At 50.7% G+C, this 14,505-nt stretch overlaps 2 protein-coding genes across 2 annotated transcripts; one reads left to right on the forward strand and one right to left on the reverse strand.

The window, feature by feature from the left end:
• Positions 1-3,949: 3,949 nt before the first annotated feature.
• Positions 3,950-5,305, forward strand: BO70DRAFT_392274 (uncharacterized protein; the record flags this gene model as incomplete). Its single annotated transcript, XM_025546271.1, has 3 exons — positions 3,950-4,155; positions 4,359-4,418; positions 4,573-5,305. 3 exons carry the CDS (start codon positions 3,950-3,952, stop codon positions 5,303-5,305), a joined length of 999 nt encoding a protein of 332 aa, XP_025404640.1.
• Positions 5,306-8,496: 3,191 nt separating this feature from the next.
• On the reverse strand, positions 8,497-9,660 carry BO70DRAFT_392275 (uncharacterized protein; the record flags this gene model as incomplete). Its single annotated transcript, XM_025546272.1, has 2 exons — positions 8,497-8,616; positions 9,508-9,660. The coding sequence occupies 2 exons, from the start codon at positions 9,658-9,660 to the stop codon at positions 8,497-8,499; spliced, it is 273 nt and encodes a 90-aa protein (XP_025404641.1).
• Between the last annotated feature and the right edge of the window lie 4,845 nt (positions 9,661-14,505).

Below are 14,505 nucleotides of genomic sequence, written 5' to 3' on the forward strand. Positions count from 1 at the left end.
ATGTCTGGACTCATTGCGGCATTTGAACATGGCGAATAGAGCACGCATGATGCACTCACTCCTCATCACCTGCCTATCCACTACTTACATGGGATACTCCAATCTATTGAAAAAAAAAGAAAGAAAGAAAGAAAGGAAGAAAGAAAGAAAGGAAAGACAAGAAAAGAAAGCCAGAGAGCAGGTGTCCTGCCGAACCCCCAACGCTGCGCGCCAAGGGTTTCACGGCGTTTGTTCCCACCGCATGTACTGGAGTCATAGCGGCCATCGCGCAAGGACTGCGGATGGGGTTGGAACTGAGTGTTATGAGCTCAATGTGCAGAGTTCTCTCTCCATAGGTAGATAGGTAGGTAGGTAGGTAGGTAGGTAGGTAGTGAAGGTACTGGAAAGTGAGGCTGTCGTCAAATCTCTACAGGATGACCCAATGGAGATAGATAGACGGTGACAGAGGCAGCGAAAACGTCAGCAAACAAACCCTTCCTCATACTCCCGAGTGAGTGAGCAAGCGAGTGGATATGATTCCTTTGCATCGCTCAAAGTCCAGAACTCACCGCCACGGTCGAGACAACGTGCAGAGTGCAGACAACAACATGGGGCACTGGGTTTAAGGCAGAAAAAAGGGAGATGATCCCTGGAACGGCCGGGTGGGAAATCCCCATTTACTATTATTCCCACCCCCCCCCCCCCCCCATCAATATTGACATCCAATCTCGACCTCGCGTGGATATCCATTTGCTAATGGATGATGGGGGTTGGTTCCACCGGGCGATCGAGATGACATGTCATCTCATCTTCGTTTTACATGAGAAGAACTGCTTGCCTACTGGCGATTCGCCATGAGTTTGATCGTCCTTAGGCACCATCGCCGTGCGATTGGTCTGTGGCTGAAATGGACTCTGGTCTGGTCTGCGGTGACCTGAACCCCACTAATATTGCTGACTGACTCCATCTCCGTACTCCGTAGCATCATCATCATCATAGACCGGGCTTAACGTTGCAGTGTACAGTATACGAGTAGAATCAAAATGGTGAAATTGCCGAATAATTACTCCATGGGATGAGATATTATTTTTTTTGTTTTTTTGCCCCCAGATTGAAATTGTCTCACCTATTTTCGGCCTTCAATGGTTGGTGCTTCGTCTCATTCAGGACTATGAGGGAGGAGGACCACCTGAGCAGAGCCACATCCGTTGCATCATCAACGATCAATGACCTTTGGTCACGGTGGCTGTTGTTCCTTTTTGTTGCCTAGCCTTGCCCAGCCTAGCCTTTCCCCAGTCCCCTTTCCTACTTCCTTCTTCCTCTTACTACGCAAGGAATAAGCAAACCAGGCCGGAGACCGCGATGGCGTCACACCTGATAACTATCCAAGATGGAGAGCCACCTTGGTAGCAGTTTACGAGTAGTCGGCATTTCCTTGTTTGCCAGCCAAGGTTAAACCCTCCCTGGCGTCCACTTCCGGGCCAGTGATCCCGCACTGCCATATGGCCCGATCATTGGATCTAACGGCGGTTGATCCTGCCGCACAGATCCAACAAGGGGTAAGCAGTTGGATACTGCAGAGTGCAGGCACTCGGCGGAGGGGCAGTCCGCAGTCCATGTGTAAGCCTGTACGTCAAGCATTGGCCGGTCCCCTTTTCACCACCCACCCGGGCACCGGGGCAGCCGTCTAGACCAGCAAGGTGTGGAGCTCGCAGGAGCCTGGAGTGGTTTACAGCTGACGCTCCGCGTCGATGATGGGTGCCCGATTCGAGGTGCCAAACTGGGCTGGCCGGCAGCGATGATCAGACCTGGCAGCCCCGCGTCGAGATGCCCTCAGGCCAAGACGACATGTCATCCGGATGAGAAGAATGATTGGGGCCGGTGGTTATTCCATCACCCGATAAGCGTGGTTCGGTCGGTTAGGGGGAAATTCCCCCTCATCGGAATCCTCAGGAAAGCCCGCCGGGAATATGAGGGGCAATACGGACGACGGAGGCGCTATCACGACTTGTCCGTTCTTCGTTCCCCGTATGGTCACTATGGAGAGAGACTGTCCGTAGTAGCGTGGTCGTGGCGGTAATCTCGATGGCTCAATCAATCAATCAATCGACCCCGCCGCGACAGACAGACAGAGTCCCGACGCGTAGTTACTTACCTAGGCGTAGTAGTACGTAGGTAGGTATGAGGACCCAGAACCATATAAGACCGATGGAAGGAAACAACGGATTCGGAGAGGGCTGGAATCTTTTTTTCCCCTGTGCCACCCAGAATATCTGCTCAGCTTCCTTACTTCGCTCGCCTCCCCACAAGCCCACAACTAATTATAGCGAGTCCACCCAACCCCAGGGAATTGAAGAAAAATTGTTTCATCCCGGCGGAGCATTGCAACGTTCCCCAACCATATACTCCGGATTCCCCGTCCGCGGAGTGGATTAGGTCATCCGAGGCTGGGTGACTGGTGAGGTAAGCCGCCTTCTCTGTTGTTGGACATTCCTCATTTCCTCATCGAGGCGACGATTGCGCGTTGGGGGGTGCCTCAGGCCCGGTGCGGGTAGTTCTAGACTCGCACCTACCATCTTCCCAGCCCAATAATGGCGTGACTCTCAGTCTCCGTCTCAGTTCCCTCCCTCCCTCCCTCCCCCCCCACTCCGTCTCGCCTTCCCTCCCGGGCTTGACGTGCTCAGGCGTCACATCGCCCCGGGGAGGGGAATCGTAATCATGGGCCATGGGGAAAACGCAATCGATGGACGGATGAGGACACCTGGGGATCCAAGGCTAACCTTCCCCGTCATGGGAACATGAGTTCTAGAATTTCCCACCTGGTCGACTCAGGATATATCTAGTATCTATCCGGCGCTTGTTCGACTTCTTGTCTCGGCTGCCTTTGTCGCTTCTGAGTCTTGAGTCTTATCTATTGCACGCCGCATGCCGCAAACAGCACCGGTTCTCATTATCCGCCTCATCCTTATACATAAGTATATGTCCCGCGGCTCACCGTCCGGCCCTCCCTTCGGCAATCCCTCTTTTGAGTATTGATTGCCTGTTTATTCTCCGAGCGATTTTTTTGGTTTTCCAACCGGCTGCACGATATCCTCATTCATCACCGCCACTTAATAATCCCGCATAACACCACTCCGCCCTTCTTTTGCATCAGGCCCGTCGCACGTGCGGTGTCTTGTTACCGGTCGGTACCTTGGGAGACAGACAGCATAAGTAAAAAAAAAGGGGGGTATCAACTCAGAAAAATCTGGCTCTCAACCTGAAAGTCAAAAAGAAAAGAAAAGAAAACATTCCTTTGGTATGTCCTCATCTTCCTTTCCAGCCCGGGGCTATATTTATCTCGTCCGTTCATTACCATTTCTCCCTTATCTCTCCCCACTCAGCGTCGGCGCCCCATGATAACAGCCCAGCAATGGTTTCATTTATGTGACCTATCTGACGGCTGACCATCTTTTCCATCTTTTTTCGGTGCCACAGCAGATACACACAGGGAGACCCAAAAAATAAAATAAAAAAAAGGCTAAAAGCTTATCGGCGTCGTTATCGTCATAAAGAATTTCCCAATTTCCCAGGTGGCCCGCGATTACATATTTGCCTCATTGCTAGGTAGGGGACGACGACCCGGGAAAATCAGCAGGCAGGCAGTCTCAACTTGTATTCCCCTGCCATTTCCCTCCCCCCCCAACAACTACACATGCCAGTTCCCTGAACCGGGACGAGGCAATATTACGAAACTATCTCATCCAGTGCGACCGTCCGAGACAATTGGTCCAACCAATTGCGCCGTGTGATCCCTGCTAGACGCAAATCCCTCATACGTTTGACCCCATAGGGGGAAGCTCTCGTGCTCCACAGCCGGGCGCGGCTTCGGTTTGGCGCAAGGTACCATCGCCGAACTATCTCAGAACAGATAGTATTCCTTTTCGACCAGTGTTATTATTTATACATAGCTCAGCCCTCACCGCCATCAATGACTCAAAGCAACGGCCACCATCGGCGCACTCCCTCGGGCTCCAATGTCCCTAAGTTGAGGACCTCCCGACCATCTCTCCATCGGAAAGGCACATCCTTCGTGAACCATTCCATCTCAAAACTAGGCTCCGGTCAGACCACTAAGCACTTTGAAGTGGAGGACGACCGGCAGCCCGAGATGTCGGCCAGCTTCCTTAACTTTTGGTATGTGCTACTTATCTCTCCATCCCTCTTTGCTTCTTTGTCTCCTCATGCTTGCTTGCTTGCTTTTGTAAACCTTCACCCCATACCGTTAACCTATCCGTCTATCTATCCATCTATCCATCCTTCCTTATTCCTTGTCGCTCCCTTCCCTTGCATGCCAAATGCCTCGCTTATCTCTAAAATCGAAGCTAACCGATCTGCAGCGCCATGTGCGAAAAACAGATAACAGTGCCTGACAACTCCCTCCTATACTGCAGCGAAGGGTATGCCTCTCTCTCTTTCCTTATCGCACCGTACCCTTGACATTGTGCACGGCCTCTGTCGCGGGTTTAAATCCCAACGATCGCCCCCTACCTCCCTCCTGGTCCTTCCATCCTCCTTCCTCTGGGTTCGTCTGCTCATACTTTCTCTCTCTAGCTGCCGCCGTAAAGACTCTCACAAACCACTTTCGGCCTCCTTCTCCTCGACCTCCTCGATGTCTTCCACCACCACACCTCCCACATCTCCTCCCATGTCTCCTCGCATAATCGTGGCGCCGAGGACTCCCACGAAAGCTCCCTCCAGATACTCCGTCTCCGCCCGGATAACCGGCGAATGGAATGATGCCAAAACGGATCAGGATCCGTCCGAATGGAAGCCCGTGATACCTATGGGATCGGGTGTAAGCCCGCTGGCGTCTTCGGAAGCTTGGAACTACTTGTCCCAGTTCCACAGCGACGAGTCCGTGGTGCCTATGCGTCGCCCTCGGCTCGACCACCGCAGCTCGAGCCTCACGACGCTCTTGAGTGCCCCAGGGCCCATCCCCTCGCTTATGCACACGCCGTCAACTGCTGCATCATCGTTCAGCAGCAATGGATCGGACTGCATGAGCTACATGCACGACGCGGCCTATCGTCCGCTGCCTCCTCGCCACAACCCCTACTTCCCCAGCTGCTCCACTGCCACGAAGGGGGTTGATCTGGTCGTGCCTCACGTACACATTCCGACGGAGGACGCTACCCCGGTCGACATGTCCAACGAGGACTCGATCTTTCCTGCCAGCAGTGCCCTGTGGGATGACAAGCGCCTCGACAAGACGCCTACCTTGGCCACAACCTTGGGTTCGGTGAACGCGGATGTGCCTGCGCGTCCCCTGGAGGCATCTTCATGATTTCCATTGTCACCAATCTGTAGCACCCCCAGATGACTGATACTCTCAGTTATTTGCCGGCACGTGTGTGCATGATGGGTGCTTGGACGCCGTGTCCATGAGCCGTGAAAAGGCACCAGGGTCGATCGTTGGTCAGAGCTCATTCGTCTATTTTAGTTTTCGTCTTTTGTTATTTTTTCAATCATTCAGTGCTGTGCAGATATTGAGCGGGAAAGGGTAATAGACTCCACCAAAAAGACATGAAGCGACGGGTTATAGGCGTGGTTATTGGCACCTTCCTTTTTTTTTTTCGAGCCTTGCAGCTCACTCACAACGGACGCTTTGCATAGATTTAATACCACACGGGCTTTGGGCATGTGTATAGGCGAATCGATATTTTTAGATAGAACTGAAAGAGACCCATTTTGTCCTTGACAATCACTTACTCACTACCTGTTGTACACGTTCTTTGATAATCAACGTCAACGTCATCATTTTTTTTTTTGAAGTCAGTTCTCGAGTCTTGCGGTTGACTCGGAATTTTTTCAATTTTGAAATACATCTTAATTTCTCAGCGTACAGTACTTAGTAAGTACTAAGTAGTACTAGTAGTAGTGGGCGGTACTTTAGGCGCAGGAACAACTGCCGTCAGACGGCTGTCAAACTTCTTCCATCCTTCTGCACATGTGCCGATTCCAGGGTGAGGTGGACCCGCTGACTAAACACAAGCATATAGTTAACTAACTAGTTACTCTGCTCACCATGAACGAATCCTCAACCAAAAGCCAGGGGATGAAAGGAGGCTGTATCGATCGTCATATGCGTGTTTTCGATCATATAATGGAAACATGTCTTCGATGTATAGCCCATCTACCCATATATTCCCAAAGGCAGCCCGCGAAAGTTCGGTGGTCGAGAATAGAGATTCAACAACTACAAGAATATCTGATAGAAGGGCTTCCAGAAGGTGTTTGTGTGTGTTTGTATGTCTGTTCGATCGAGGGATGTGAGGACTAGAAAGCTCGAAGAGCGATTTTGGATCGTCCTTGTTGGTGTATGCTTCATGGTCTTAGCAAATATCAGTCGCAGAGCAAATGAGGTCTGGGATTTCTGAATGAGTAAAGTTAGACTGATTGCTCACCGGACAGATGATTATCTTAACAGGCCTCGAACCGGAAAACACCGGCTTACTTCCATCTCGCCTTGGGTAATTGGCATGGAAAGTGAATGCAAGTCAGGCTAATGGTAAACCAAGTGGGAACTTACAGGCCCGTATGCCCATTTATCAGACTAGTAAAAGGCCCAGGGACAGATATTCTGGCTAGTATTTGTCTGCAGGAAGTGTTACAAGGTGAATTGTTCCAAGCTGTTTTGAGCAGAAAAACTACAACAACGAGGTAGGTAGCCTTTTGGTGATTCAATGATTTTTTTTTTCAAACATCACATTGGATCTTTTCCTCGTCCCTGAGCCGACTTCGCCCTGAGATCAAAAGTCTCTGCGTTAGATACCGCAATGGATGACTGCCCCTGCTCCTGACAGTTGTTGCATTGCTTAGTTATCTCACAGCCGTGCATTGGGCGCCTGAGTCCCAAGGGTATAGATCGTGGAACGAGCCAGCCACAACCGTACTTCAAGCCGATTCTTCACATCTCCGAGCTGCGAGGTGTGCGAGATATCTGGATGGAGATACCAGAGGCGGACAGCCCGTGGCAAATAAACTCTAAAGGTGCTGTCAGTGGTTGTCAAGGATGAAGGGGACCGAGTTGTCAACCTAGAATCCAAAGCCTAATTGGGCTAACTTGCCTGGGGCAGGCCTGGGACGGCACCCTTCCTCTCCTCACTCGCTCTGTTTGCCGTGACTCTTCTTCCCCTCGACACCCCGACAAGTCTCTAAACGTCTCGTCTTTCCTGCCTTCCTTCTCACCTTTCTATTCTCGTTTTGAGGATCTAGATGGGATGAGTTGGAAGCGCCCTCTCGTTTATGTTTTGTTTATACCGTCTTTGCTCCCCTGTCAGCACAACGTCGTCGCCGGCGTTTTCGTCAGGGCCTGCACCCACCCACTCTCCTGTTCTTCGTTACACTCCTGGACTTGGGATCAAGGATCAGACACTCTCTAGGGGGGTAGGCTCAAGTCTCTACGCGTTAATGTTGGATGCTTCAAAGCCTTCAACCTCGCCACTCCTCGTGCGCCCACGGAGACCGGTTGTTTCGTCTCAAGCTGGATTCTGGCTCCAACGATCTAAAGGCCATCGCAGAACGCCAGATCCGTTCGAATAATGCCCCTGGAAGATACAGAGAGATGAGAGAGCCTGGGTCCAGACTGGTTGATGTGTGTGTGGGCAGAAGATTCTGCCCGGGGTCTGAAGGGAGTAGGGGAGATGAGGAATTTGGGACAGATGCTTCCTAAATGACATGTAGTACGCCCCTGTTTGTGTTGCGAACTGCTCGCTGTCATTTCTTTCTATTCATAGTATAGTTCGGATTCTCCTCTACTGTGATCGCCCTTTCTGATCCAGCGCTGACGAAGGCTTTTTTTAAGATCGCAGGTCATCCGTTCTTTTTCCTCCTCAAATGACGTACCTCTGACAAATAGGGCCTATCGGAATCCGACTTTACCACGGTCTAGAATTATGCGGGGGATGTTCGATTGCCGATAAATTTTGAGACATTCTGATGTTATGACATGATCGGCCAGGCTGGACTTGTCCTGAGACGGGTCAATGATGACGGAGACGTCCTTGGATTGGTCTTCGGTCGCTGCGACCGAGAGTCAGACGTGGATACCAGCCATTTAAATAGCAGATGATCATGGGAAAGAGACAAGCGATGGCAAAGTTATCAGTTGCGAGACCCTTCAGTCTCGGCTGGTCGGAAGGGACAGTAGCGGCTCCTGTGCCTTGAAAGTGGACATGACCATCGTTCCTTGCGCCTAGTATTCGACTACAAGGTGAATATAAACAACAAGGACGACGTTGAATCCGAAGTTTGAGATCCATCAAGACAGGGGTCGCTGGCGACTCGATACTGCGCTCCGCCAGGTGACTCGGTACTATGCTCCGCATGGCGACTCGGCTGTGAGTTCCGGCCAATAAATCCAGGAACCATTAGGGGGGAAACGCCGCCTCATCGAACCTCAACCAAACCATCCTGGATGGAACTTGACCTCATTGGGTTCTTTTTACGGTCGCGACGACATCTTCGGGCTTTGGATTACGAGATTTCATGCGCGAAGAAGTCCCGATTCTCGACACCACTTGGACACATACACTGGGGAAGCAGAGGCATAATCCCTAGCGCACCTAGGGTTGCGCTAATATCGCCCAGCTTGGACTGTCGTTTTGATTGGGTCAGCCCTTCTCAGGTTGGAATGCTAAGACGCTAAAGTGTCTTATAGTAATTGGCAGACGCTATGCGACCGAATCTATCTTGGGCATGGGTATGGACTACACTTACAGCCAAGCGTGGGGGGGCTTGTCATAGATGGGGTTCTGGACTCTGAAGCCTATCCATACTCATAGCGGCCGAAATGGACAATCATCGGAAGTTAAATAAACGTGAAGACACTCCGTCGCATCGGATTCATCGGTCCGAACCCCCTCATGAACCATGCCTAATTGATATCAGACGGGTCTATGACTGGAGAACATGCTACTTGCTAACTATGCTTATCCCGCTGACCTATTCCCTCCCAGACAGATAGATATTCATCCCACAGATATCCAATGGATGGTGACAAACGGGGTCCCGCTTAAGCAAGGGGTTCTCGATTCGACGAACAAGCAGGGCCAGCATACAAGTAACAAGCTCACTACAGACATTGACATTCAATGATCTCAGTCAGCATTGCGCATTACACCTTATTATACACAACCAAGCACCGAAAACCATGCACCGTAACCCTCACCCAGCCACCCAAGCCCCGGATATTCTCAACGCATGCAAGAAACAACACCCCCATACCACCCACTACCAGTACCAACAGCTTTCACTCTTGATCAGGGATAAAATCATCGGAAAGCAGATCCCCATCGAGATGATCCGCAAAAGCACCCGCATCGTCATTTTCAAAACAGCAGATGTAGCATCCCAATTGCGCTTCGTACTGCACCGTCACCGTCAAAGTTAATAAAGAGCCACAGCCACAACCACAACCCGAGAACCGGCACCAACCAAAAAGTAAAAAAGAGGAAAAAAAAAACAAAAGGAAAAGAAGCCTCTCACCTTCGGTTTGCTGCACGGGAGATGTCTAGGATCAGGCAGACACTCGCCTGTGCATAGCTCATTACCGGTATCGATTCCGTGAGGACGGCTCTGCGCGTAGATATGCGACGCGAACAGCGCGACTGCCGTGACAAAAAGCCCTGAAAGCTGCATCTTGCTATGCTGTTCTATACTATCTTGTTTCGAATGACTGACTGACTGACTGACTGACCGACGGACTGAATCTTATGATCAATAAAGAAATGAAATGAACGAATGTATGAAAATCTTGAAGGAGTGGACACCGCGCGGAAATCAGCAGCAGCAAAAACCAGATCGGTCGAATATTATGCAGAGTAGTCGCGTCACGCAAGCGCAGTTTCTCGCTGCGAGGCGGGCAGAAACCCGCTTTTATAAATGCACTCTCCCCTTCCTTGCTCGGTATGGGGGAGGCATGTAAGGGGGGGAGGGGGGATTACCACTATGTATCGTGTCGCGTTGACATGTTGCACTGCACTGCAGAACACACGCTGCTGACCTGACCTTACCAGTTCCTGATCTGCCCGAGGGCTCAAGAATGCTCGCTAATTTGTTTGTTTGTTAGTTTGTTTCGAGCGAGATTCCGCGATGACAAATGCTGGTATGCGAAGCAAAGCAAAGCAAATAAAGCATAGGATGCTATCATGTAGCATTTCCGATGTTTGCTGACTAGAAGTACTCATTGTGGAAGGACACAGAGAACAACTAGACTCTTTTAACCAACATACTAACTACCTAGATATAGTTATCCCGGTATCCCGGGGGTGGTGGGTATGCTGTCTATATATCCTATCCCCCGTGGTTCTTGAACAAGGGAGACTCGAGTTATACTATGCTTGCTGATAAGACCTAAGCAGGGATGAAAATACCCCGAACAGCATTCACTCAGAGCGCAAAGCTCCCCAGCTCCCCTTGGAAGGTCATTCATTCTTCACCCCCAGGTTACATACATAATAGGTGACCAAAACAAAGCCATGTGTATCCTCTCCGTGACGTGGTGAGGAGATGGGAGCAATAGCATGCATACAGTATGAACTAGTAGCCAATGATTCGAAAATGTCACAGGGGAAAAATATTCCTGGGAGCTTAGTCGAAATCAACGATCTCCACAGATCAACCATATTACGTGTGCATTGCTGAATCACCCCGTCTTTTGTGCAGCTGTCAATTGACTAACCACTTCGTGAAATGTAAGGCTTACCTAAGAACATGATATGTTGGCATATTGATGTTATTACCTATAAAGCCCTCCCATAGGGTTTCTTAGACCAGCTAGCCCCCCCCGGGAGCCGGCATTGTAAAAGGGGAGGGAGGGGGAGGGGGGAGGGTTGATAACAAATAGCAGTTTGTAGCCTGGACGGCTTGTTTCTAACCCTCTGAGATACGGTATGACCATACCAAGTTACCAACAAGGAAATCATCGCACAGCAGGTCGTGGACTCGGTAAACTTTGAGCTACACAAGATGTACTGCTGCCATGTCCTGTGAGAATATCCACAGCGGCCCGGAAATGATCTCCGGGGTAGGGCCATGAAGGGGGTGGTTCCTTGGAACGATGGCAAGTAGCGAATTTGTGTGACATCTAGCGCCAACAAAGCTGGTGGTGGAAGGTAACCTTGGGCACAACACTTGGTTGGGTTCCTCGCATGTGAGCATGTATGTGTGTGTGTGTGTGTGTGTGTGTGCACGGTCCAGTGAAGTAGATGTCACGACGGGGTCAGAGATTTGCTGAGCCTCATTTGTTTTCCTCTTGCCCTTCCGGTAAAGTCGATGATGAGTTGAGTACGGGTTGCTTGTTGGCACTTTCCTTGGTGATAACAAATTGCTACTTAGTACGGACCTGCGACATATTACTTTGAACTTCCTACTGGCCCCCATGGCGGCACAAAGGATGATCATATTTAGTGAACAATACGGGGAGAAGACTTACCCTTCCGAGTCTGCTCGGGAGCTTTCTGGATCTTTGGTTATAACCCCTCCGGTTTCTTCCCCCTTCTATATCACAGTGAGCCTGGTGGCCTTTGGGAAAACCAGCAGATTTCCCAATAGCGCAAACCAGACAAATTCCAATCAGTTCAGTTGGTAGGCTGGTGCCAGAGGCGAGGTCTTGGGCCGAAAATCTAGTGTTGTTCTCAGCCAGCACGCCACCTCCTACATGTATTCAACCAAAGGCTTGAAGCGCTCGAACGGGCGGATGGGATGGGGATGTGCCCCTCAGCCCTGATCACTAGGCCCCTAGTACCAGGTTTTCTTCGCGCTCGGGAGATGCCCTCGGAGGCGTTGAGTTGTGCCCAATGAAAATTCCTGGATATAATTTCCTTCGCTTGGCACCAGGCGCCGCCGGCCTCGTTTGCTTGCTGCTGCCCTTGCCCTGTTTTTCCCCTTTCCCTCTTTCCTTTGAGGCAATGACTTATTAACACAGCTAGGCTTTTCTCGAGACTGGTTGGGGGTGCCTGGTGTCCAACTGAAGTATAAGTTGCGCAATAAGACGGTAGTGGGGATTATGTTGCCTGAGCGGTGAGAAAACGCGATCCTTCAACGCTGCTACTGATTCAGGCACTCGCACGTCTGTACTATGAAGGACCGTTAGACGACAAAACCTTTCCTTCAAGAGGCCAGTTGGGGTAGGGCTAGAAGATCATCTCCTACAGCGTGCTCGCTTCCCCGATTCCAAGAAATCCCGCGCTATGTTATAGCCAGCGTGCTCACGGAGAGCCATTCCTGTGACCTTTCTCAGTGCAGAGGGCCAAATTCCAAAAGCGAGCATCGGACGGGTGTTGTTTTACCCTGTCCGCCTTGTCATTCGAAATCAACCACGAAAGTTAGCAAGTTCTTATGGCCAATGGTGATATTGTAACCAGAGACAGGGCTGAAGTCGACATACTACCTTGAAGATTATCCGGCGGAATATCGAGACACAACAGATCATGCAACGCCATTTTCTCATCATGCAGCCATACCGTCTGCTTTCTATAGTGGTCGCAATTCGAATCCGAGGAAGGAGCATCTGACCATCACCAGAGAGACGGGGGTACGTGTGTTTGGGACAACCTGCCATTATCGGGTTCAACATATGGGCAATAACCCCGTCAATCAAATGCCAGCTCGGTGGTCTGTCTTTGATTCAGCATAGGTCCGGCATTGATAGTCAGATCCGTTACGGTCCGATGTGCCCATGTGTTAGCCAGACATTGAGCTTACCTCGCAGAATTACAGATTATCAGCACCCGGATCCACACAAGTGTTCGAACGCCTATTTCTTGTTCCCAGGAAATAGTATTCTGTTTATCAATATAGTGATGAGCCGCGTCTCTGCCGTCCGGTATGTAAATCAATTTCGCAGTCAAACGGTTCGCCCAGTGATCAGACATCGACGACGTTGCCGACTTCCGATGTGTTTTCAGCAATGTCGGTCAATCCACGACCCCAGCCCTCTCCTCGAGAACAATATTTCGATTGCGATTCTCACTTTTATGTGTTCTTATTGGACGGCGACTGTTTGTGTTCTGGGAGGCCCCGATGATTCAGTGCGAGACGAGACGGATAACTAGGTGTTGGACGCAGTACGGTCTATATTGAGGGCCAGAATCTCGACGGGACAATCTGGAAAACAGCCAGCGTGAAAACTTTGGGTTGCTATTCCAGGCTCGCAATGTATGTGCTTGCCAAGCCCGACAGGATTCATGAAAAGACAGCCTTGGCCCTTTCGACAGCGGCCAGCGCTCAATAAAAAGCCTCGGCCTTGGAGTGACACGTCCAAATGTATTCGCAGCTAGATACGAGGCAGTATGAAGCCACCGAACTTCCGGACACGATAATAGAAGCTGGGATTTGACATTAGCTTGGTCTGCCTAATGGTGATTAGGCACAGTCGTTGGCAATGCCCGCTGCGGAAGTGCGGAACGAACCCGGACAACGCAAGCCAGTCGTCCGCGGGTTCTATCAAATCGAGCATGGATGGAACGGGCCAATACCAGAAGATCAAAAGAGGTTTAACAATAACAGAGAGTTACTCTGCTACTACAATGCTGTTGTTGTGGTGTTGTGGTCTCCTCGCGTTGCTTGTCGATTTGCCACTGGCGAGGGAGCTGCAGTTCCATGTGGCAAGGACTTCCGACTGCGATGGGACACGATCGCAATCACATATTCGCTGAATAATATGGGTGCTACCTTGGCATCAATACCAGACATAGCTCACCATGCAAGCATTTCAGAAGCTGTCCATGGATAATAGACGTGGCCCCGGAACGCGACCGGCAGTGCGAGTCATGGGGCGAAGGTGATCCTCGACATCGACAAGAGTGCGAATCATCAGCATTCCAAGTTCGGTTACAAATTGGGCTTGTTATTTCCTGCAGGTGTCAGCCAACGGGATTTACAGGGTTAAACGTAACTCCCTTTATCGAACAACGGCCAACGATGCTAATATATATCGACTCTATTGAGCCGACGGGCCCGTCTCTCCCCCGACGATAGGTCGTCGGAGATCTGCCGCTGCGCGAATTTTTGGATATTGGTGATATTTGATGTGGAGAAGAAGTCGAAACCCGACAATACTAAAAACCACTCGATGGAGAAAAAGCAGCAATATTCCGGTTGACGAAATAATGGTTGTCACACCCGAGGCCCCGATGCGCAGTACAAAAGCGATGTTCTCAGAATGGCGGCGGAGACACAAGGATCCAAGGATTGGCTGGGAGATTTCTCCGTGCTCTTAGTTCCTTTGGCTCCAACTTTCTGGCTCAACCAGGCAATGCCTACCCTACGGCAGCTTTATTCCATGGCCATGACCTGGTTTGCCCGCCGATGCGTACCTGTGGGTGGGTGGAGGACAAAATCGCATGCAAAGTGGCCACGAACAGCTTAGCGATGCGCAACTCGATGGGAACCGCTGTGGATGCACCCGTGCCAAATCAGAAGGGTGCAATGATGATCCTTCCATGCCTGTGGCCCTTGCCCCAGTGTTGTCTTTCCGTGCGA

This window comes from Aspergillus heteromorphus (genome assembly GCF_003184545.1).
Source record: "Aspergillus heteromorphus CBS 117.55 chromosome Unknown BO70scaffold_1, whole genome shotgun sequence".
NCBI classification, from domain to species: domain Eukaryota; kingdom Fungi; phylum Ascomycota; class Eurotiomycetes; order Eurotiales; family Aspergillaceae; genus Aspergillus; species Aspergillus heteromorphus.